Source organism: Antennarius striatus, chromosome 10 (genome assembly GCF_040054535.1).
Source record: "Antennarius striatus isolate MH-2024 chromosome 10, ASM4005453v1, whole genome shotgun sequence".
NCBI lineage: Eukaryota > Metazoa > Chordata > Actinopteri > Lophiiformes > Antennariidae > Antennarius > Antennarius striatus.
In genome coordinates, this window is record NC_090785.1 from 17114826 (window position 1) to 17138663 (window position 23838).

General features: G+C 42.0%; 1 protein-coding gene across 1 annotated transcript in view; it reads left to right on the forward strand.

Moving 5' to 3' along the window:
* Positions 1 to 23381, forward strand: part of LOC137602390 (teneurin-2-like) — a 115619-nt gene extending 92238 nt beyond the window's left edge. The window contains exons 13-35 of the mRNA XM_068325071.1: positions 1750 to 1896; positions 2219 to 2429; positions 5202 to 5321; positions 6679 to 6940; positions 7203 to 7470; positions 8583 to 8726; positions 9659 to 9908; positions 10330 to 10350; positions 10495 to 10724; positions 12860 to 13014; positions 13317 to 13418; positions 13675 to 13848; positions 14119 to 14756; positions 15079 to 15254; positions 17055 to 17290; positions 17411 to 17707; positions 17928 to 18485; positions 18592 to 18861; positions 19012 to 19422; positions 19573 to 19683; positions 19968 to 20235; positions 20739 to 20869; positions 21041 to 23381. Of these exons, the coding sequence (XP_068181172.1) occupies positions 1750 to 1896; positions 2219 to 2429; positions 5202 to 5321; positions 6679 to 6940; positions 7203 to 7470; positions 8583 to 8726; positions 9659 to 9908; positions 10330 to 10350; positions 10495 to 10724; positions 12860 to 13014; positions 13317 to 13418; positions 13675 to 13848; positions 14119 to 14756; positions 15079 to 15254; positions 17055 to 17290; positions 17411 to 17707; positions 17928 to 18485; positions 18592 to 18861; positions 19012 to 19422; positions 19573 to 19683; positions 19968 to 20235; positions 20739 to 20869; positions 21041 to 21778 (5918 nt within the window). The 3' untranslated portion in view covers positions 21779 to 23381. The remainder of the gene's footprint in view (positions 1 to 1749; positions 1897 to 2218; positions 2430 to 5201; positions 5322 to 6678; positions 6941 to 7202; positions 7471 to 8582; positions 8727 to 9658; positions 9909 to 10329; positions 10351 to 10494; positions 10725 to 12859; positions 13015 to 13316; positions 13419 to 13674; positions 13849 to 14118; positions 14757 to 15078; positions 15255 to 17054; positions 17291 to 17410; positions 17708 to 17927; positions 18486 to 18591; positions 18862 to 19011; positions 19423 to 19572; positions 19684 to 19967; positions 20236 to 20738; positions 20870 to 21040) is intronic.
* Positions 23382 to 23838: the final 457 nt, after the last annotated feature.

The window sequence follows — 23838 nt, forward strand, 5'->3', positions numbered from 1 at the left end:
ATATCAACTGTGCTGTCTGTCCGAGCTAGAGCTGGTCATAAATTAGCTCAGCTTAGCTTAATTTAGCCTACAGACAGGGAAGTGCTTCATGTGGCTTCACCTTGAAACCAGATGAATATGGAGCAATTTTTATTTCTTCTGAAAGTCATTTCTGGAACTCAGGCAGATTCATCATCAGGCCAGTCATAACTGTTTATATTATACTGTGTAATATGGTTCAGGTCAGTGTATTTATTTTGATTTAAATATAGGAGCTTATGAAGTGGTTTTAGCAGCAGTTATAGATTGATGTCAAATTTAAGTTTGACTTTTGGCTGACTGCGGCCACCGCATTTGGTTGACATTTTAATGCGAATGCAAGCAAAATAGCAATAGTTGATATTTAATACCCTTAACTTATGAGTCAATGACAGCTCATGAATTTGCATTGAATCTGTATTTTGAGCCGTAAAACTTCTGCTATCACAACGTCTACCTCAAAGCTATATCGTGTTGTTGTTACTCTGGTTGGTTCTAAATCTACATAAATGTGTCTGGAGACATTTTGGTCTGTTCTGGTCCAGGAATCAGAATTTTGCCAAAGGCTCCCAGCTAGTGCGTAGGCCTATCTGAGAATTAGTGTGGCAATTCCAAAGTATATACAGAGAAAGTTTTGGTATCACAGGGGACAATGAGCAAGACCTTTTTGACTTTGCTAAGTAATGTCCTGGAGTCTCTTGGCACTGGCAGGAAGACTCTACAAAGTCACTGCTCAAAGCCAAGAAATAGTCCTGCACATACAATAGCATCACCGCAAATAACTAATACATGTTTCCACATGTGCTTTTTGTAGTAGCTTACCAGCAGCTGGTCATACTGACTACACAAATAGAATGATCTTAAAAGTCATCTGTGAAAAATGTCTGACGATGCACAAATTTCAAACCGTTCAGTTCATTTTTCTTTAGCAGCACTGCCAACCAAAAGTTGTCAGACATGACTAGTGACATCCTGTTACTATGCTCCATAATTGCAAATTTCTTGATCCAAACTTCCTAAATGTCTGCTTTTTCTTGCCCTAAATTCACTCTTGAGTTCAGGGTGGCCTTGCTGTGCTCATTACTAAACTTTCTTGGCTCCAGGGCCTCAGATTCTGGTAGGGTTTTTTGCATAAGCTAAAGTAAGGGTTTATTAGCTCATAGACACACACGCGCGCGCGCACACACACACACACACACACACACACACACACACACACACACACACACTCCATTGAACATAATCTCATTCTCTCATGAGAAAGCGTTACTCTCAGGCCATCAGAATCCCATTACCTTCGCTGAATCATAAGTAGGAGAGAGAGAGAGTGATGATCGTGTGGAGCTCTATCAAGTAAGTGCACTATCCACCTCTGATCACACACACACACACACACACACACACACACACACACACACACACACACACACACACACACACACACACACACACACACACAGAGGCAGACATCCCAGTGTTGCAGACATACACAGATAGGAAATGTGAATGAGAATTTACCTGCTGAATTAGCTTGATTTTTCAGTGCTTAGGGTTTGAAGCAGACGATTATTAGACTGAGTGAGATTCATTGGTCTTTGGTGAACGTATAAGCGTAGGAATAAAAACGTGTTTTCATCTGTGTCTCATCAAAGAAAACAAACAAGCATCATCCCTGCCCTTTTTCCTTTCCTTCCCACCTCCTTCCCCTTCTCTCTCCTCCTGCCCTGACAGATGGATGTCCTAACTTATGTAACGGGAACGGCCAGTGCACCATGGGGCAGCAGAGTTGGCATTGTGAATGCCAGACAGGCTGGAGGGGCCCCGGCTGCAGTGTTGCAATGGAGACTTCCTGTGCTGACAACAAGGACAATGAAGGAGGTGAATTGGGAGGAGTGGGAGTAACATTTTTTATCTTTAATGTGGAGCCCCTGCTAAGAGTGCCTCTTTCAAAAAATAAATAAGAAAATCTTCTGAAGGGAACAAAAGATAAGAATAAAAATAATGAATTGAAACCAAAAATAGAAGTCTCCTGAGAAGAGCCCTCACTATGAATGAGAAAATTTAACTTTTCTGTTTGAGACAATCCAAGATTATTTAAATATTAAATCAAAAATAGAGGAGGTTGGGGTTGTTGTTTTTTTACATTTCTTACCACTCTTATCATTGTTTTACTGTCAGCTTTTTTTTTTTTACCCCTCAGATGGACTAACAGACTGCATGGACCCAGACTGCTGCATCCAGAGTCCCTGTCAGAACAGCCCACTGTGCCGGGGCTCCAGAGACCCTCTGCAGGTCATCCAGCAGAGGCCGGTGTCCCAGCCCCGTGTCCTCTCCTTCTACGACCGTGTCAAGATGCTCGTAGGACGGGATAGCACCCACATCCTGCCCGGGGAAAACCCGTTCAACTCAAGGTATAATAGGAAAGTCGACAAGCGTAAGCTGCAGTCACAGGATAACAGAAATACTCCAAAACTGCCCACTGTTGCAACTTCAACAGGAAGTGGTTGAATTTTTTTATTCATTTATATATTTTTATATTTCATCACAACTGCAGGCCTTCATTCATAGTCCTCTAATTCACGTCCTCAGTTGTTCTACCAACATTTTTTTTATTGATTTCATTTATAAAATCACAAAGTACGGCAGCGTAGAGCTGCCAGACCAAGAAAATAAAAACCGGGACGTATCACATTATTTCGTGATACGACTTTTTCAAAGTGGTTTTATTTACTGTCTGCTGGCCATCAGTAAATCATGGCTCCTTTACATGACGCCATTGAATTATATTTCATGCTTGGCTTGAGACATGGTGAGATTTTACAGTTATTGGGCTCCGTGGATGAAATTTATATAAGCATGCGTACCCTAAGACAACATTTGAAAAAGATGGGGCTATACCGGAGGAAAAACGAGTTGGACCCTCTTGAGGTAGCGTCGTTCCTCATTGATGAGCTGGAGGGACACGGCCGGCTGCATGGATACAAGCTCCATCATCTCAACATAACATTCATTCATTCATTCATCTTCTAAACCGCTTAATCTGCAAACGCAGGTTGCGGGGTCAACATAACATCTTATTACGAAATAACGTGATACGTATCACGAAATAACGTGATACTATCACGAAATAACGAGATACGTATCACGAAATAACGTGATACGTATCACGAAATAACGTGATACGTATCACGAAATAACGAGATACGTCCCGGTTTTTATTTTCTTGGTCTGGCAGCTCTACGCTTCCGTAACAAAGGGCTGTTTTTTATTTCTTTCTTTTTTTCAATGAGACAGCCCTTTTTCAAAAGAAAATAGCTAAATTAGTTAAGCTTAATTGGATTACCATTTGTGGTCATTTTTAAAAAATCTTGTAAATACGGTTAGGTAGGATAGATGGTGTAATACCAGTGTAAATATTTGGGAGTAGTTTAATTACAATTCAAGCAAGGCACCAAAGATGTATGGAAAAGCAAAGAAGTAAAACACTAACTGAAAAAAAGAAGAAGTATATTTTTATATTGTCAGTGGCCTCACAGAGGATGTCCTTATCTTCACATTTGTCGCTTTGCATTTACTCGTACATTATCACAACCATCTCTGGCCATCGCCGTACAGTATTTGGTGTTTTTGACACTTTTTTCAGTTCACTGCCCCCATGTGGATGTATTATGTTCAGTGCAAACTACACATGAAAATATATGGTCACTGACAGGAACGCTGATTGAAATTAACATTTTGTATTTATTTTGTAGGTTAATTAAATATAAATTAGACTCAAATCCTAATTTGCCCTGCAGGATAGTTCAACCAATATGTCATGAATTGTGATAAATGGTCATTGCTGTCAGGAAGAGAGGACCCAAGAATTGAACTTGGAGAGTCTCTCTCAGCATAAATCAACGTGTGTGGTTACAGATTGCATGTATTTATGCTGGTGATGATGGATCTTTCAGAAGCAGAGCAGTCTGAAAAATAGGTTACCATTGCTCAGTCTGATCTTTTCTTGGCAATCGAACAGACTCCACTCTGTGATGTCGCCATAGTCTCATTTGTATTCACGCTGCTCCCTATTAACTTTGTTTGGAAATACAGTTATTACCATATTGGGATTCCTCTAATCTGTCCTCCTATTATTTTTTCTTAATTAATTTACATTATGAATATAGACTTTGCTCTGAATTCATGTCCTTTACACTGTTAGGTGAAGCAAGCAAGAAGTAGCTCTTTTACAAAAATGTCTCTTTTACAAAAAAAATTGCATTGTCTTTAGTAGATATAATTGACTTGAAATCGCTAAAAAAAATTACAGTCACACCTGACACATTTATCGTGGGAGATTACTGAATTTTATAGTCATCTACCAAACCACTAGCCCCAAAAGCCTGACTTATGCATACTGCTGTTAGGCTATACAATGACACTTTTTAAATAAGCAATATAGGATCACCACCAAAACTGCTACAGTTTCCATGCTTTGCTGCCCTGAAAATGCTCTTAACTTAAAATATTGTCTGCTTTTTCTTATTTATTTATTTATTTATTCTATTGTGTACTGTAAAGTTCAGCTGTTTTTTCAGTGGGGCCTCGGCTCCACTGCAAGCTTGAATTAAATAAAGTCAAAGTCATAGTCATATATAATGATTATAATTATTATTTGCATTATTTTATTTTAATTTTCTTCTGTGGAAGATCACCGTGTCTGTCCAAGATGTTAACAAATCCTACAGTCAAGTCAGATCAAGCCAAGATGTAGATTTATCAGAGCTGTGAAACTCCAGGATGCTGATTCCTATATGAGGATCCAACATCAGATGTTTCCATGAGGAAATAACACATCAGTGTGAAGACAATGTTACTGAATATTATTCAAAGCTCTGTATAGCCTCAATCACACATATATGCACACACACACACACACACACACGCACGCACACACACATTTCCATCAACATTGGGATTCTTTGTTTACATGAATGATGCGAACTAATGTAGATGGAGGGGTTAGATGATTGTTTCTAATTATTGAAGGAGACCAGAGCACTGAATGAATGAGTAAATGGGATGATTGAATGATAGAGAGATCAATCAATCAAAGTAGAAGGATTGATGGTTTAGAAGATTGGACTGATTGATTACTGATGCCCATTTCTCTTCCTCATTCTGTCTCTTCTGTCTTCTTCCAGTTTGGCATCTCTGATCCGGGGTCAGGTGTTGACTACAGATGGAACCCCGCTGGTGGGGGTGAATGTGTCTTTTGTCAACTACCCCCACTACGGATACACGCTGACACGGCAGGATGGAATGTATGTATAACAGCTACCCAACACTTATTACTGAAACTGTAAACTACCTCAACACATAAAGCTGTATTATTAGATTAGATTAGATTAGATTAGATTAGATTAGATTAGATTAGATTAGATTAGATTAGATTAGATTAGATTAGATAATGATCTCAGGAGGAAAATAGGATGGTGCAGCCACTAATAATTAGGCACAGCAAAGGAAGGGGACTTCAAGAGCAGAATAAATGTATTTAATTGAACACACAGTTGAGAATTGAAACACTGATATCTCTGAGTTAGAAATATGTGAATGAAGAGGATAGCTGATGTGAAATGAAGGGGAAAAAAAGAAATTGCGACAAAATATGAAAACACTTAATGGAATGTGTTGTTCCAATGACATGCTTGAGGATAAATGTTATATTAAAACTTGAACTTGAAAGACTGATCATTTTTCATCCAGTAGCATTAGCAGTGGATGAAATACTGAAAATATAATATGTTACAATGTGTAAAAGTAAATAAGGGCCATCAAGAAAACCTTTAAGTCAAATAATGGATCTTTAAGAACCGTAATCATTGGCCTTAACATCCACTTTCCATACCTGTCTGATTAACTCACCTGACCTATCTCTCTGTTTTCTCTGCAGGCATTCCACTTTCTGGGGTAGTTTTGGCTGTTTTAATTTGACTTTTACGTCCAATTTTGCCCCTACAATTTTTATTTGATTTGAGTCTGGCTAACATCCCTAACATCTTTCTTCAAAATGTGAAGACAGATCTCCACTCATTTAATGTGTAGTTTCTGCACTTTACTCCCACTAACAGTGTTTTCTTTACAGCATTTTCTTTCAGTTAAGCCAAGTTGGAGCTGAAACATATCTAATCTAATAATATTTAATTGACCTTGTATTTCAGGAATATTCCAGTTCTGATTTGCTCAAGAATGTTCTGATATTCTTGTCTGATCTTGTTTAGGTCAAGGAGCTCCTGTTTTTGTTGTTGTTGTTGTTGTTGTTGTTGCTGTTGTTTGTGCTGTGTCAAATATGTGTATACGACCTGTATTAACCTCTAAACTGCAGCTCTTTAACCATAACTTTGTGATGATAGGGTTGAAGGAGAAGATCTCATAAAATTATCATCTTTATATTTCAGAATTTTAGCTGTTGTCTTCACAGCCTGTATAAAAATATGATGAAAAGCTTTTTGTGACATAATAAACATTTATTCCAGGATTTTTTTTGTTGTTTTCTTTTGAATGGAGAAAATATTAGCTAACAAACAAACACTGATAGTGTATAAGTCCAAATAACCATCCAACACAGCACTCCACACATGTACCTTATTCCCATCCTCTTCTTGCAAACCTCTCCAGGTTTGACCTGATAGCTAACGGTGGTGCATCACTGACTCTACGGTTCGAGCGCGCCCCCTTCCTGAGCCAGGAGCGCACCGTGTGGCTGCCCTGGAGCCAGTTTTGTGCTATGGACACTCTGGTGCTTAAGACAGAAGAGAACACGATCCCAGGTTGTGACCTGAGCGGCTTCGTCAGGCCTGACCCTCTTGTGATTGCATCCCCTCTCTCCTCCTTCTTCAGCTCCAAGCCAGGGGAGAAACCCATCATCCCGGAGACACAGGTGCAGTACCACTGACCTCTGGCAGCCGGCTAATCTCCCTTCTGGTTCCCTCGCTCTCTCCCCACTCTCCTGTCTCTTGTAGCTCACTTCCTCCTTTCGCTGCCATAGCTTTACCCCCTATATTTCCCTCCTTATTTTTTTCCATTGTTTTTTTCCCTTTTCTGTCCTTCAGCCGTCAGTGGAAGCGTGACCCCCATTACTCCCTCTCCCACTAATCCCCTCTAATCCCTCTCCCTTGTCATCTATTCTCTTTGTCTTCCAGGTGCTGCATGAGCAGATTGAGGTGCCCGGTACAAATCTGAAACTATGCTACCTAAGCTCCAGGACACAGGGTTACCGCTCCCTTCTCAAGGTGACCATGACTCCAGCTGTGGTGTCTATGGGCCTGTTGAAGGTTCACCTGATGGTAGCAGTTGAGGGCCACCTTTTCCAGAAGTGGTTCCACGCTTCACCCAATTTGGCCTACACCTACATATGGGACAAAACAGACGCATATGGCCAGAGGGTCTACGGGCTTTCTGAAGTTGTTGGTGAGTGGAAAGAAAGGGCGGAAGGGAAATTGTGTGTGGGGATTTGGGTTTTTTTATCAGTGGTTTGGAAGCTTTTCCAATGAGGCTGCAGTGAATATGACAGAGGGAGAGAGTGCTAATTGGGGAGCCTGAAGGAGAGATAATACAGCAGAAATCCATCCTCCAACCACTACACAGTATAACCACAGCTAAGTGCCTTTTTCATACGTCTATTTTTCATTGGAGCCACGTGTGCTTCAGTCAGCCAGCCGTAACTGTGGTGAAGGGTTATTAGCCATCAGGGTGTGTTAGCAGTTAGCTATTGGAGCAGCAAGCATGAGTCCAGGGGGGCCTGAGCGCTATTACATTCTGCTGTCACAGTCGCTCACAGATGCTGTCAGCCAAACACTTCTGTCAGGCCACAGATGCAGTGGACATCTGGGGCTTCGGTGTGGACTCAAATCATGAGGGACAGACTGTTTGGGAAATTAAATCCACTCGAAGACCCCATAGGTCCCCAACGTAACTGTAATTTTATAGTCTTTTTTTGAATATATGGCCTACTGTTAGGTTATATTTTTCAATAAGCATTGATACAACTGCAAGTATTCAACATTATTGTTTGCGTTGGAGCTAAAAGGTGCTGGCAGCAACACTCACACTGCGACGCAAGGAGCTCATGTATTAAAACACTTTTCCTTTTAACAAGTAGAAATGTAACAATGCATGCAAACAATGTCAACATCTGGCTTTTTTTTTTGTTGTTGCTTGTTTTCCGTCCTTTTCTCCATCCACTAGCTAAGTCACATGACTTTGTTAGCACGAGGGACAGATAGGAGCATATTGCTTCCACCAGTAGCACTTTCACCCACGTGTTCTGTAGGTTGTAGATCCACCTGGCAGTGTGTCCAATTAAAAGAGTTTTTAACTACGTAGCATGGAAGTGTGTTTGTTAGGTGTGAGATTGTGAAATTGCGCCACAGGTGCTAACTAGCTTCTTTGTGTATCACACATGTTGTGACTTAAATGAAGTTTGGAGGTTATGTTCCAACAATGTTTCGGGTACAGCAAGCATTTCATCTCATTGTATTCTCAGTTGTTGTTTTTTTCTCCTATACCTCTTCTATAAATAGTGTCAGTGGGTTATGAGTATGAGTCATGTGCCAGCCTCATCCTCTGGGAGAAGAGGACAGCCATTCTACAAGGTTACGAACTGGATCCCACCAATCTGGGCGGCTGGTCTCTTGACAAGCATCACATACTGAATACACGCAGCGGTATGTTCACGACCTTTATATTCTCACAAATGGGCTCAAACATTACACCGAGCCAGTTCTCAATGATTATGTCAGTGTTTATCCAACTAAATCTGTTATTGTCTTGGGGAAAATACGAACCACACCATTCTTCACATGTTTAACTTGAATATACCAGTTGTCTCTGTTTGCCTGTCAACAAGGTTTTTTTTTTCAGGCAAGAACATGTGATGTCTCGCTTAGATTTACTCCCTCGTGCTCTCACACCACATCTACCAAGTGTAATTGTGCGCCAACCATTCTCCAGCAGCTGCTAGAACAGGAAAGGGATTGGGGCATTGGGGCGGAGGTATATTTTCATAAAAGTGATTTGATTTCTGTGGCAGCGGTGTCTGTCTTGTTCCACCTTCACCACACGCTCCGTGGCCATAAAGCATGGAAAGCGACTGATGCCATGGTGTTCACTGCTGCAGTAATTAAGATAAAAATGGAATGGACCTAACCAGGGTCTGGATATAATTTTAGAACTGGAAATTGTGTCTACACTTCTTTTGAACTATAACTTTTTTTTTAACTTTGGCAATCTAAATTACTAAAAACGAATGCATTCACACTTCCAGGGAATATTCCTCACCCAAGCATGATTACAAACCCTATTAACCCAGTAAACCAAGAAATTAATTCATTAAGACATCAAGTCATAGTGGCAGCTAAATTTTAACATCAGCATGTGACATGTTAATGAGAGATGGAATAGAAGCTGAAATACATATTTAGTGTGATTCACAACTGCTAAATTGGTGAAATGACTCACTGACTGATATCCCCAGAGCCGTGAAGTTAACATGACTAAAATAGTCGTATAATCTAGCAGTCTGTTTAAACTGAGAATACTTCCAAAAGTCCTCTAACTAAAGTAATGACCCAGAGATTCTGAATTCTCTCCTGTACAGGCATCCTTCACAAGGGAAGTGGTGAGAACATCTTTGTCACAGAGCAGCCCCCAGTAATCACCAGCGTCATGGGAAATGGCCGGAGGCGCAGTATATCCTGCCCCAGCTGTAATGGCCTGGCAGATGGCAACAAACTGTTGGCACCGGTTGCCTTAGCAATGGGTGTTGATGGTAGCCTCTATGTCGGCGATCTCAACTTTGTCCGCAGGGTCTACCCGTCAATGAACACAACTGGCATCCTGGAATTAAGGTGAAGCACAAAACCAGAAGTCATGTTTAAAAAAGAAAGGAAAAGAAAAGAAAGTAATGAATAGGAAAGCAGATTGGGATTTAGAGGATTTCCGATGTAGGAAAAAACACTAAACCATGAAGGACTGGTTAGATTTAAGTCAGATGTATGAAGATGAATAAGGGAAACACATGTTTTCACTGCACAAACATGCATCCTCCCTTGAAATAGAAAAAATTAAGTTGAGGCGCTGGAGACGATGACATTGAAGTAGAATATAAGCTGTACCAAACACCATTTCTCCCTGGTATTTTTACACGTGGTTAGATTTTGCTGTTCACACTACAGCCAGCTTTGTGCCACTCTCTGTAGGTTGCTCTCGGCAGACTGTGTAAATTAACATTTGTTTTGTTGTGCTTTTATCTCATTTTCTTCCTCGAAGGAACAAGGATTTCAGACATAGGTAAGATGATGACAGAACAACTGTTTGTTTTTTTTTAGTACACATTCCACTAAGAAAAGTACTTGAAATCATTTTCCGACAAGATTGAAAAACAAGCTGCTCACTGACGTGATAATCGTGTCTTATTTTTTCCTGTCTCCGCAGTAATAACCCAACCCATAAGTACTTTTTGGCAGTGGATCCAGTCACCGGGGCTTTGTTCATCTCAGACACCAACTCTCGCAGAATTTACCGTGTTCGCTCATTAACGGGAGGCCGTCTGCAGTCAGACAATTCGGAGGTGGTGGCTGGGACGGGGGAGCAGTGTCTGCCTTTTGATGAACGCTGTGGTGATGGCGGCAAAGCCACTGAAGCCACACTCATGAGCCCCAAAGGTGAGCAACGAGTCGGTTGGCCCTGAGCCACATGTCCTCCCCTTGCTCTTTCCTTATCTCCTGTCCTTTGAATTTGCTGTATAACTAAACATCACAGCCAAATCTTGCTATTTCACTTCACATTTCACCAAATATGTCCTATGGTGCTGTCATCATCCACAGACGTAAAGAAAAACTAATCAAAAACAAATTTTTGCATTTACAAGTGGGGACAAATAAAGTTCCCCCAGTCCCGCCTTATAAAAGCTGTGTAAATGGATCTGGAAAGAAAAGAAAAAAATGCAATAACTGAGTAATGATTTTAGTCAGCAAAAATTCAGCAAAAATTATTATCTCTCTTTGATTCCTGCCAACAAAATGTACAATTTCTGTAAATTGAATGGCTTTGTAATAATTCTGTTCAGATTAAATAAATCCATGTATTTTCTCGTCTGCGCCCGCTTATCTGCATAGTGGGTCATGTGTCTGCCTGAAGATATCCCATCTGGCTGAGGGCGGAAGCTGGGGTTCACCCCAGATAAGATGCCAGGACATCATGGGGCCACATAAAATACACACAAACACACACGGTCACACTCACCTTAACGGACAATCCTGTGTGACCGATTCACCTAAACTGCGTGTTCTTGGAGATTGTAGAAAGATGGAGAACCAGGAGAGAACCCACACAGACACGAGATTGTACAAACTCCACAGATGAGACTGAACATAGAACCTTCTTGCTGCGAGGCAACAGCGCTACCCACTGCACCACCACGCCATCCCGACTAAATAAATACATAATACTTTTAATTTCTTCCTCTTTGAATGTGCTTTAAAATTTTGACAAGCACTTTAATTTATGTGATTAATTTGCGATCACAGAAATCATTCCTCACTAGGTGGTAACAAAAGACTAGCAGGGCCAATAACCTTGTATTTATTGATGGTTAGAACCATGGTCGCAGCATGAAAACTGCGTTGATGGTAACACTTGAGATTTTTCTGTTCAGAAGATGAATTCTAATAATTGCTGAAAGCGTCCCTTAAAATATTAGGTTTCTGGATTTTTCTTCGTAGGCACAGTGTATGATCTTTTTCACATTGTGCTCCTCATTTTCCTCAATTAAAGCAAGGCAGCGACAGAAGGAGGTTATAAACCAGGCTAATAGTAACCTTGATAATGGAATTATTTTTTTTTCTTGGATCAGTAGATCTTAGAATATTGTGACACCAAACTGTCAAGGATGTCATATTGTCACATTTCCTGTCAGTGTCACAAGTGTTTTAGTATGTATTAAGTGTGTGTGTGTGTGTGTGTGTGTGTGTGTGTGTGTGTGTGTGTGTGTGTGTGTGTGTGTGTGTGTGTGTGTGTGTGTGTGTGTGTGTGTGTGTGTGTGTGTGTGTGTGTGTGTGTGTGTGTGTGTGTGTGTGTGTGTGTGTGTGTGTGTGTGTGTGAGCATTTGTGAGAGGAGACGGAAGCAGACAACAATCCTTGATTCCGTCTTTCCATTTGCAGACAAAATCAAGCAGCACACATCAGCTTGTCTGTCTCTGTTCGCTTTCTCGCCCTGCCTCTCTCTTTCTCTTTGTCTCTCCTTGTTGCTCTATGCCCTTTGCTATATCCCTCATTCCTTGCTGTGATTCTCTTGACATCTAGAAGTTATGTTGTGGCACTTTTGCCTTGAACTAACACATGTGTGAAAGCTTGCCTCCTGTAAGACTTGTCATGACAAGAGTGACAGAGAAACACATTTAAATGCTGAAAAGGAAAATGATTGAGGAATATAAAATTCTAAGTGAAAAAAAAAAAAAGCAACAAGGAGAGACTAAGGAAGGAAATAGTTTCAACAGATCGCTTTCCCCTCTAAAGAGTCTGCTTGCAGTTTCCAATTGCCCTCTGGGAGGAGAATGAGCACAGCTCCACATCCCGATGACTCATCCAAAAACCAACACTTCTCTAACAGTTCAAAGCCCGGCCCATCAATTTGTTCCCTCTCATTCGATGAAGCATTGAGCAATTCAGCTGTCAGGGCTGCTATCCATTTTCAGACTGATGAAAAGAGTGAAGTTTAATTGACTAAAAATGTCTATGGTTTGCCTGAAGCATTTGAGTTATGAGTCGTCACTCACGGCGCGCCTCTACCCTTTGACAGGTATCGCAGTGGATAAAAATGGGCTGATGTACTTTGTGGATGCCACCATGATCCGTAAGGTGGACCAGAATGGCATCATCTCTACCCTGCTTGGAGCCAACGATCTGACTGCCATACGACCACTGAGCTGTGATTCCAGCATGGACGTCAGCCAGGTATGGCAGTTAGAAGGAAGCGCAGATGAGACAAGAGGTGTTGGCCTGTTACACGTCAATCTAAAAGCCCTGTGAGTGCTGCGATGATAATGGTGTGGACACACGCCAGCTAGGAGGTCAGAGAGAGACTGATTTAGGAAGGGATTAAAGAGTCCACTGATAAATGAATGGATCATGAGGGAGTTAGGACAACAGTCGCTTAAAAAAATGAAGAACAGACAGTATTAACCTTGGCATCCTGTCAAAACACTTTCTTTGTCGTGGATTGTTTCTCACTGAAATTTTTTCTTTCTGTCTACAAGGTGCGCCTGGAGTGGCCCACAGATTTAGCAGTGAACCCAATGGACAACTCCCTCTATGTCCTGGAAAATAACGTCATCCTACGCATCACTGAGAACCACCAGGTCTGTAAAACAAGGTTGTAGCCTCACTGCAAATCCTCTGAAGGTGGATACTCACACCTGGGATTGGTCAGGATTTTTTCTCAGTTAGGCTTCCTCAAGCCAAATAGTAGAGAAGTTAAAATTTTTGTAAAGTTCTGCAGTGGTGGTAACATCACTCATAAATATTTTACTTACTGGAATCCCATTTTCTTATGTTTCATTGGAACTCTATTGTCTGATTATAGATATGATCATAGATCTCTGTTGCTGCTTCCAGGTGAGCATCATAGCAGGTCGACCGATGCATTGTCAAGTACCAGGTATCGACTACAGCCTCAGTAAGCTGGCCATACATGCAGCCTTGGAGAGCGCCACAGCCATCGCCCTGTCACACACTGGCATCCTCTACATCGCCGAGACAGACGAGAAAAAGATCAACAGAGTTCGACAGGTAGGAGATGTACAAGTACCCTACACACTGCTTTGTTTAGTTTAATTATTTCTTTGGATAGCAGGGCTGGCTGCGCAGCTGCCCAGGCTGTGTGGATGTTTTGTAAGTCTGAGAGTCCTTCAGTTAAGGATCTTTTTTCCACTGCTCTTGATTCCATAACTAAATTTGCTTTTGGCATTCAGTTTTTTTTCTGTGATTGGTGACACTATCCCAATCATATCGTTAACTGGCTCTGATCTTTCATTTTCTGATTTTCTGAATTTTTCAAAGGTGAGCACTAATGGAGAAATCTCTCTCCTGGCTGGTACTCCCTCTGAGTGTGACTGCAAGAACGACGTCAACTGCAACTGCTTCTACGGAGATGACGGCTATGCCCCCGATGCTGGATTGAACTCCCCCACGTCCTTGGCTGTGTCCCCTGACGGGACGCTCTTCATTGCAGACCTCAACAACATACGCATCAGAGCTGTGCGAGCCAACCGCCCTGGACCTGCCGTCTCAAGTGTGGGGTATGGAGGATTTGCACAGTATGAGGTTGCATCACCAAGGGAACAGGAGCTGTACATCTTCAACGGGGAGGGGCTTCACATCCAGACAATTAGCCTAGTGACTGGGGAACCACTATACAACTTCACCTATGGTTCTGATGGAGAGCTGGCTGTGCTGGTGGACAACTGCAATAATACAGTGAAAGTGAGGAGGGATGGCCTGGGCCAGGGGGGAGGAGCCACTCTGCTCCGACTGGTGCTACTTCCAGAAAATCAGGTGGTGACCCTGGGATTGGACCCCAATGGAGGGTTGCGCAGTGTGTCAGCCGTGGGGCAGGAAGTGGCTCTGATGGGCTACAGTGGCAATACAGGCCTCCTGGCTGCAAAAGCTGATGAGACAGGGTGGACCACATTTTACCAGTAAGTGTGTGTGAAAGTGTCGAATTTGTGTTTAAATCTGATTTTCTATATGAATGATTTAAAAATAATAATGCATTTCATATGTTTTATGTTCATGTTTGATCACACTTCCAATAATTCCTCCTGGCATATCAGACAGAGTACTGCTGCCCCTCAGTGGTAGCTTCTGTAACTGCAGCCAAATTGTTAAATTCTTATGAGATTACATTTTAGGTTCCTCTTTGACAGAGATTGTTTGTGTGCTTGTTTATGTATTTCAACATATTTGATTTATGGTTGTCCTATTTCACAATCACTGTCACTGTAATTTAACTTCCTCCAGGTATGACAGCGAGGGTCGCTTGACCAACGTGACATACCCCACAGGAATGGTGACAAGCCTCCACCGTGAGATTGAACGCTCCATCAATATTGACATTGAAAGTTCCAGCAGAGACGACGATGTCACCGTCATCACCAACCTGTCCTCTGTGGAGGCCTCGTACACTGTGGTGCAAGGTAGGGACACACTCAGCGTGTTCAGGACACGCAGTGAAAAATGAGATGGTCATGAATTTTTAATGGTGGTGAAATTGCAGATCGCAAGGCACGAAGGTGGATAAATCTCAACAGCTCAAGTCATCAACATGGGGCATAGACATATAAATCAAAATTCAATATGAATGACATTATTCATTAATTTGTTTTTGAGTAGATGAAAATTTATGTAGCCGGTCTGTTTATATGTTGTAAATGTTATGAAAACACACACACACACACAAACACACACAGTCTAGACCTACTTAATCACAGCATTCAAACACAGCCTCCTCTGTGACGGTGAATGTGAGCCAGCCGGTCTACTCTAATTGAAAGTCTTGTAATTTTCATTCAGTTAGGTGTATACTCCAGGAGATTATCCCCACCCACCCACCTCCAGCCCTCTTTCGTTACCTCTCATGGAGTAAAATTACCAATATATAGCTGTTAATCCCAGTTGGGATCATCCTGCTTTTAAATATCATCACAGCAAAATTCATTAACTCATGTAGAGTGAATCCTCCTCATCCCTCAAGCTTTCTCCTCACACACATTTGCACTGACATACAAATACAGCTCTCAATCAGCTCCCATGATCCCTGAGCTCATTTGGTCTTTATAGAGGGGAGGAAGATGAAGGAGAATAATTGTCTCGGTTCTCTTGACCAGTGCAAGCCAGACTGTGGACTCTAAGTGAAGGCCTCAGCAGAGAGAATAGATGGTAAATGCATTTAGTGAGCCACCTGCGTTACAGGTGGGAAAGTGTAGAGTTGTTCACAGAGCTGTAAGTCATTTAAGGTTTCCTCCGCACCGTGTGGGTTTCAGCGTGATTCTCTATTGACATACTCACTTAACCATCTTCCTCTCTCTCTGCTCCCTCTCGCTGTCTTCATTAACTCCTGCGCAGTGAATTCTACTTGGCCCTCAAGCTCTTGTTTCTCTCTCTCTCCTTCTCTCTCCCTCGCTTCTGTTTTATTATGAGGTTGTTCAGACAGCGAGAGCTCAGAAGATTTATCTAAAAGCTGTTGCTGCCAAGTCAATGGAAAAAGCTCCCCTTGTCTGTTTGAGGCATTGTTAAAATGTGCCTCGAGCTTTATTACAAATTGGCCTCATGGATTACTGTCGTTTATAGTGAGGCTCAACCATCCGATCCTCTCACCTTTTATAAATGAAATTAAGAAAAGCTCCCTCCTTTGCATTTGCCAGATATGTGTGAGCCCAAAATAATTTTATCTTACTATCAATCACATCATTGTGATCAAGACGCCTGCTTTCAGACATCAGAGGATAAGAATTAGTCCCGGCATTAGGCAGCGGCTTATCTGTTTTCATTCTTGTGTTTGAGTGTGAGTGATTAAATTGCAGAGAGAGAGGGGGACACTGCAGTGAGATGTCAGTTTAATCAGTTTAATTTTCATTATGACAATTAAAATCATTATTATGTCCACAAATATTTTATAGAACGTAAGGTTAAGATCATTTTATGACCAGGTTTTGTTTTTCTAGTCAACTTAATGTTCCAGAAATAACAGTAAATAGAAATCCACCTGTTTATTGGGTCAGTTAACTCAGTAAAGAACTTCTGGTAGTGCAAGAGAGTCAGGTAGCACATTTTTATCGACTATGTCTAACCCCAATTACATACCTCGGTCTATAAATCCTCCGGGCTCTGACATCCCTTAAAAATGAAACAGGACTTGAATACAAAGGCTAGAAGTCACCTGGTCCTCCCAGTTGTCAACTTTCCTTCATTTTCCTTAAATCTCTTTGTCTCAACAGACCAGGTGAGGAACAGTTACCAGCTGTGCAACAATGGGACCCTCAGAGTGATGTATGCTAATGGTATGGGCATCAGCTTTCACACTGAGCCCCACATCCTGGCAGGTTCTGTCAGCCCGACAATTGGTCGAAGGAACATCACTCTGCCCACCGACAATGGCCTCAACTCCATTGAATGGCGGTTGCGCAAAGAGCAGGCTAAGGGCAAGGTCACTGTGTTTGGGAGGAAGCTAAGAGTGAGCTGACTATGTTTATGTTTTATTTACTTAAAAATACTGAATTATTTAACAAAACTACCATTTTGGTATAAAAATACTTTCGTCAAATTTGCCTTTTCATTTAATTTTTTTCTTTAGGCACACGGGCGAAATCTTCTCTCCATTGATTTTGACCGCAACACGCGGACAGAGAAGATTTACGACGATCACCGAAAGTTCACGCTACGAATTATGTATGACGCCCAGGGCCGGCCAGCTATGTGGTTGCCCAGCAGTAGCCTGGCAGTGGTCAATGTGTCATATTCCCCCACTGGGCAGCTTGTTGGCCTGCAGAGGGGGAGTATGAGTGAGAGAACTGAATTTGATCCCCAGGGGCGCATTCTGTCTCGTTCTTTTGTGGATGGGAAGGTGTGGAGCTACAGTTACCTTGACAAGGTGAGTTTATGGGGTTTTGTCCTTTTGTACCCTTTTCATTCTAGAGGTTAAAGGTTTAGTTAGACAAAGCAAGCACTAAATGCAAGAACTTGTATTGCAGAAGCAAGTGAGAAATTATTTTGTTGTCATATTTATTAAAACCTAATTTGTCAGTCATGATAAACCATCCAATGACAAGCATTAGAATAAATCCTTATTCCACCCCCTTCTCTGCTTTCAGTCCATGGTGCTGCTCCTGCAGAGTCAGAGACAGTATGTCTTTGAGTTTGATGCGTCTGGTCGGGTCACAGCTGTCACCATGCCCAGTGTGGCCCGCCACACCATGTTCACCCATGTGTCAATCGGCTACATCCGCAACACCTACAACCCTCCAGAGAGCAATGCCTCCATCATCCACGACTTCAGTGAGGACGGCAGACCTCAAGCGACGCACTACATGGGCACTGGCCGCCGCGTCCTCTACAAGTACGGCAAGCTGGCGAAGCTGTCTGAGATTGTGTACGACAGCACTGCCATCACTTTTGGCTATGACGAGACTGCTGGTGTTCTGAAGATGGTCAACCTGCAGAGCGGGGGTTTCTCTTGCACTATACGCTATCGAAAAATGGGTCCACTTATCGACAAGCAGATCTACCGCTTCAGTGAGGAGGGGATGGTCAATGCTCGCTTCGACTACACGTACCACGACAACAGCTTCCGTATTGCCAGCATGAAGCCTGTCATCAGTGAGACGCCACTGCCTGTTGACCTCTACCGATACGATGAGATCTCTGGGAAGGTGCAAATTCTTATGTCTGATCTAATATACCTTTTAAACTCTTTGGAACACTCTAGAACACTCAAGAACGCTCAATATTTTTCTAAACCTTTCTATCGTCCTACAGGTGGAGCACTTCGGAAAGTTTGGAGTGATTTACTACGACATTAATCAGATCATCACCACTGCTGTTATGACTCTGAGCAAGCATTTCGACACCCACGGTCGCATCAAAGAGGTCCAATATGAGATCTTCCGTTCACTTATGTACTGGATGACAGTTCAGTATGACAGCATGGGACGAGTGGTGAAGAGAGAGCTTAAAATCGGGCCCTACGCCAACACCACTCAGTACCGCTATGATTATGATGGAGACGGACAGCTCAGTGGTGTCAAGGTGAGCATTCTGAGTGGAAGGTTGTGGATTCTTACAGTTCATGACAGTTTTTAACAACGACAATATCCCAATATTATTCCACAAATTTATCAATGATGTTATGATAAGAACTGATGGAATCACATTAACAACTTTTATCTCTTTATACAGGTGAATGACTGGTCTACGTGGCGCTACAGCTATGACTTAAACGGTAACCTCCATCTGCTAAATCCTGGAAACATTGCCCGCATCATGCCACTCCGGTATGACCTAAGAGATCGGATCACACGTCTAGGAGATGTCCAGTACCGCCTTGATGAGGACGGTTTCCTGAGCCAGCGCGGTTCAGACGTTTTTGACTATAACTCTAAAGGTCAGCTGCTGAGGGCCTACAACCGAGGCCCTGGCAGCTGGAGCGTCGTGTATCATTATGATGGGCTGGGTCGCAGGGTGTCCACAAGGAACAGTTTGGGACAGCACCTTCAGTTCTTCTATGCGGACCTCAACCACCCAACCAGGGTCACACACATATTCAACCACTCTAGCTCTGAGATCTCATCGCTCTACTATGACCTCCAGGTAGGTACTTTTATTTCATCATATCAATACGCGTTACTGTAGATCATCTTGTCTCCAAAATGGGAAAGCTGATACATCTATTAGAGTAAAGTAGCATCATGTTGTTTCAAAATCCTTGTCCTGAAGTGAATTTACTTTTCTCGTGATCAGGGACATTTGTTCGCTATGGAGGTGAGCAGTGGAGAAGAATATTACATCGCTTCGGACAACACTGGCACACCATTGGCTGTCTTCAGCAGCAATGGGCAAATGATTAAACAGGTAAGATTGAAAGTAGTTTTGAATCTGCTATCTCCATTTTATTTGCAATCACTTACCTCTATTTGCAATCACTGCTGGAAAAAGTCTTTTTTATTTGAGGTAAAAACATAAAATCTGTCTGGAAAAGGCCTGCAACATCTGCTGGGTCTCAAAACATCCTTGTAGAATCCACACAAACCTGACCCGCTCCAGGGACACTCTGTTCCCGACAGAGTTTTGACCTTTCCATCAGAGGCACAGCGGACAGTCACTGACTGAAAAATGGCTCTGCTTGTGTCATCCAGGTCCAATACACAGCTTATGGAGAGGTGTATCTGGACTCCAACCCAGAGTTCCAGCTGGTGGTCGGTTTTCACGGTGGTCTCTATGATCCCTTGACAAAGCTGGTCCACTTCACCCAGCGGGACTACGATGTCTTGGCTGGACGCTGGACCTCACCTGACTACAGCATCTGGCCAAAGATAGGGAAGGATCCCTCTCCATTCAATTTGTACATGTTCAAGAACAACAACCCCCTCAGTGACATGCTGGATGTCAAGAATTATGTCACAGGTAGAGGATTAATGTTGTGCAGGTGTTCGTTTCTGTTGTATTAAAATCTCTTCAGAATTCTGACATTTTTCTCTTACCTAAATTTGCATTTGAATCATTCAAATCTGTCCGTTTCTCGTTTGCTTTTGGAATTTCATACATTTTATAACGCATCTAGTTTTGACAAGAATGCAGTTTTCGTCCATTGATCATTAAATTAAAATCATATAAAGGTCAAACAGCATGTAAGATATTTTTTTTTCAGCAAGACATGTAAGCATCTTTAGAACAAGAGCTAGCTTGTTGTGTCCTGACTTTGTCTCTGATATCTGTGGTGTGCAGAAGAAACGGATGTTATCAACAAGGTAGTTTATCCACGTTACAATGAACCGCAGATGGCACAGTAGCTGATAGCTTTGCTTAACATTGCATGAGCCACAATGGCAGTTTTTTATGATGATAAATTATCTATTTTATACCATGTATGTCATTCAGTGAATTAATTTTCCTCCTGTATGCCGTAGATGTGAAAAGCTGGCTGGTGATGTTTGGCTTCCAGCTTAGCAACATAATCCCAGGGTTCCCTCGACACTCGCTCTACTTTGTGGAGCCGCCATATGAGCTCCAGGCCACCCAGCACTGTGAGAATGGACAGGTATGGACTACTGGGCTGATTGCCATCAGCACAATCAAAGCTAATATTAACCCAGTGACAAAAAATCAGCTTTTCAGAGAAGTTGTCACGTTTATACAGAGTCCAGTCATGTTACCAGAAATATTTACAAGTTGACATCAGGTGTGTTTTAATACTTTCCAATCTTTTCAGCTCATCACTGGTGTCCAGCAGGCAGCAGAGCGTCACAACCAAGCCTTCATGGCCCTGGAGGGTCGTCTCCTGAACAAGGAACGCCGAAGACGCAAGGATAAGCCGGGCCACTGGTTCGGTACCAGCACCCCCTTAATAGGTAGAGGAGTAATGCTGGCTATGAAAGAAGGCAGAGTGGTGGCCAGTGTGTCAGCTTTGGCCAACGACGACAGTCGTAAAGTGTCTCTGGTGCTCAATGGTGCCCAGTACCTTGAAGGTACTCATTATACCCAGGAGGGGAAGGACTGCCACTACTTTGTGAAAGTGGGTTCAGCTGACAGTGACCTTTTGGCACTAGGGCTTACCAATGGGCGTAAGTCACTGGAGAGTGGGATCAATGTGACCGTAAGTGGCCGCTCTAGGAGAGGAGTGACTGTGGAGTTTGCCGTTCCATCGTTAGTACTCAGTGTTAGATATGGGCTCGCTGTGGACGTTGTGGATGAAGAGAAGGTAAGATTGCTGGAGTTGGCCAGACAGAGAGCTTTGGCTGGGGCCTGGGCCAAAGAACAGCAGAGGGCAAGGGATGGGAAGGGAGGCAGCCGCCTTTGGACAGAGGGGGAAAGACAGCAGCTCCTCACAACAGGTAGAGTACAAGGCTATGATGGCTACTATGTACTGCCCGTGGAGCAGTATCCAGAACTGGCTGACAGCAGCAACAACATCCAGTTCCTCAGACAGAACGAGATGGGCAAGAGGTAACAGCCCACCTGAACTCGAAGGGCACTTTCACTTCTCTTTTTCCCAGTCAGCCCCCTTGACCCAACTCCTCTAAAAAAAAAACATGGAGAATTAAACAACGATTGGGTTATCTGTGGAATGCTGCAGGGACTTTTCAAAAGAATGACTTGTCAGAAACATATTGTTAATTTTACTGCCATGGGCAAAAAAAAAAAAAAAGTTTGGTCAAATAGTTCTTTTTTTGGAGAAAAAAAAAACTTGAACAACTGAAAAAGCACTGAAGAACTTTGAGAACTGTTGCTTAAAGAATAAGAAGATTCCCCTTTTTAAAAAAGATAGTGATATTTTCGGCCATATTTTTTTGGGTCACACCGAGAGCGGCCATGACGGCTACTGAACACACCGTGGAGTTTTACTGTGCTGGCTTCTATGGTGAAGGCTTGACTGTCTCTAATAGGTGCTGAAGGCATAGGGACCAAAGCTGAGACAAAGCCCTTCAGAGTGCAGCCATCACAACTACACGTGAGTGGAGGACATTATAAAGAGTGACAGACAAGGCAATGTCAAACGTCGTACAATACTATGAGTCGTCTCCCTGTCTCAGGCCTCCCATCATCCACCACAGACCAGTCCATTGCTGATGAGGCAGCAAACATCCAACCAAGCAACACACAAGCTAATGGCATCCGAACTGATAAGACAAGAATATAAACTTTTTAAAAAAAAGTCAAAAAAATGATGGCTATATTTGTGGACAGTGGTATCACACAGCATTGTTTAATTTGAAATGGGGAGAAGAACCATGTTACTACGTATGTGTCCAACTACACTAACTTTCAGGATGTTGCATATACTGTAGACGCTGTAGTTTTGTATGTTTAAGTCGCGGTAGAATTGTGAGACATTCACCAAGGCACTTCTGTAAAGAACGATCGAACACAACATTCACAGTCCAGAAAACATTCTACGTTTATATTTATTTTAGTCTTTTTTTATTTATTTATTATTAGTACTATATGACAATCATGAATGACTCACCAGTTCTATTCCAAATGAACATCAATAGATGAATTTATTTTCTTTTGTATTATATGTAAGAAATGTTTTGTTTTGTTTTGTATTAATTTCAGTTTGCTGGCAGGGCAAATATTAGTCACTCTCAAAAAGAATAATTATGTAATATAGTGTTTAAAATGGTTTATACTTTAAATAAAGTCTTTAAAACTGTGAAATCTGTTTTTTCGAAATATATTTCGATGTACAGTGTATAGACTTAACTTTATGCAGCACAGTAGAATAATGTCCGAATATCAAGTTTTATATTTCTAAGAGGAAGTGGCTTGTAATGTGCGAAATCTTTAGCTGGTCTTACTGTAGAGTTTTGTGGCACTCTAATATTCCATATCTACAATATCAGTCCCCGATTTGTTGTTTTTGACTGCTTTTTGTTTGGAAGCAGGGATATTTCTGTCCTAGATCTCAACAGCAGTAGCAGTAATGGATCCTTCTCACTGTGAAGAGACTCGTGATGGATGTCATAATGTACCAAATCAGTATTATCAAAGATGATTCTTATACATTCACTGAAACGAGACTCTTCTGAGAACCTTATCAATAAATATAATTGTTTACTTCAACTGAACAATGTGTTAAATTTCATCTCATTTTTGTGTTTGCAGACTATTGATTTTTTTTCTTTTTTGCTAAAGAAATCTCCATCAGACTTCAGTGATACCTTTTACTGCAGGGCAATACAAGCTTCCAAGGTTGTGCATGAACTTAATTGCAAAGTTAAATTTTTGCCCCAGACTACTAGAATTAGAACATAAATGTCACTTGTGTCTTAACAGCATTCCAACGAAACACACACACAACCACAGCTTTCCAAATTTATAAGAGCCAATCATTTTACACTGACTACTGTATTACAATCTCTGTTGACCGTTGCAGATATATCCTATGTTAATCTTACTCTGTTCTAAAAAAGAGTGATGACTGTATTAGAGGTTTTACATATGTATCATCATTTACCCATATTCTGTAACAGCTAATCCTGTGTCGGCTCCCATGGGGGCTGCAGC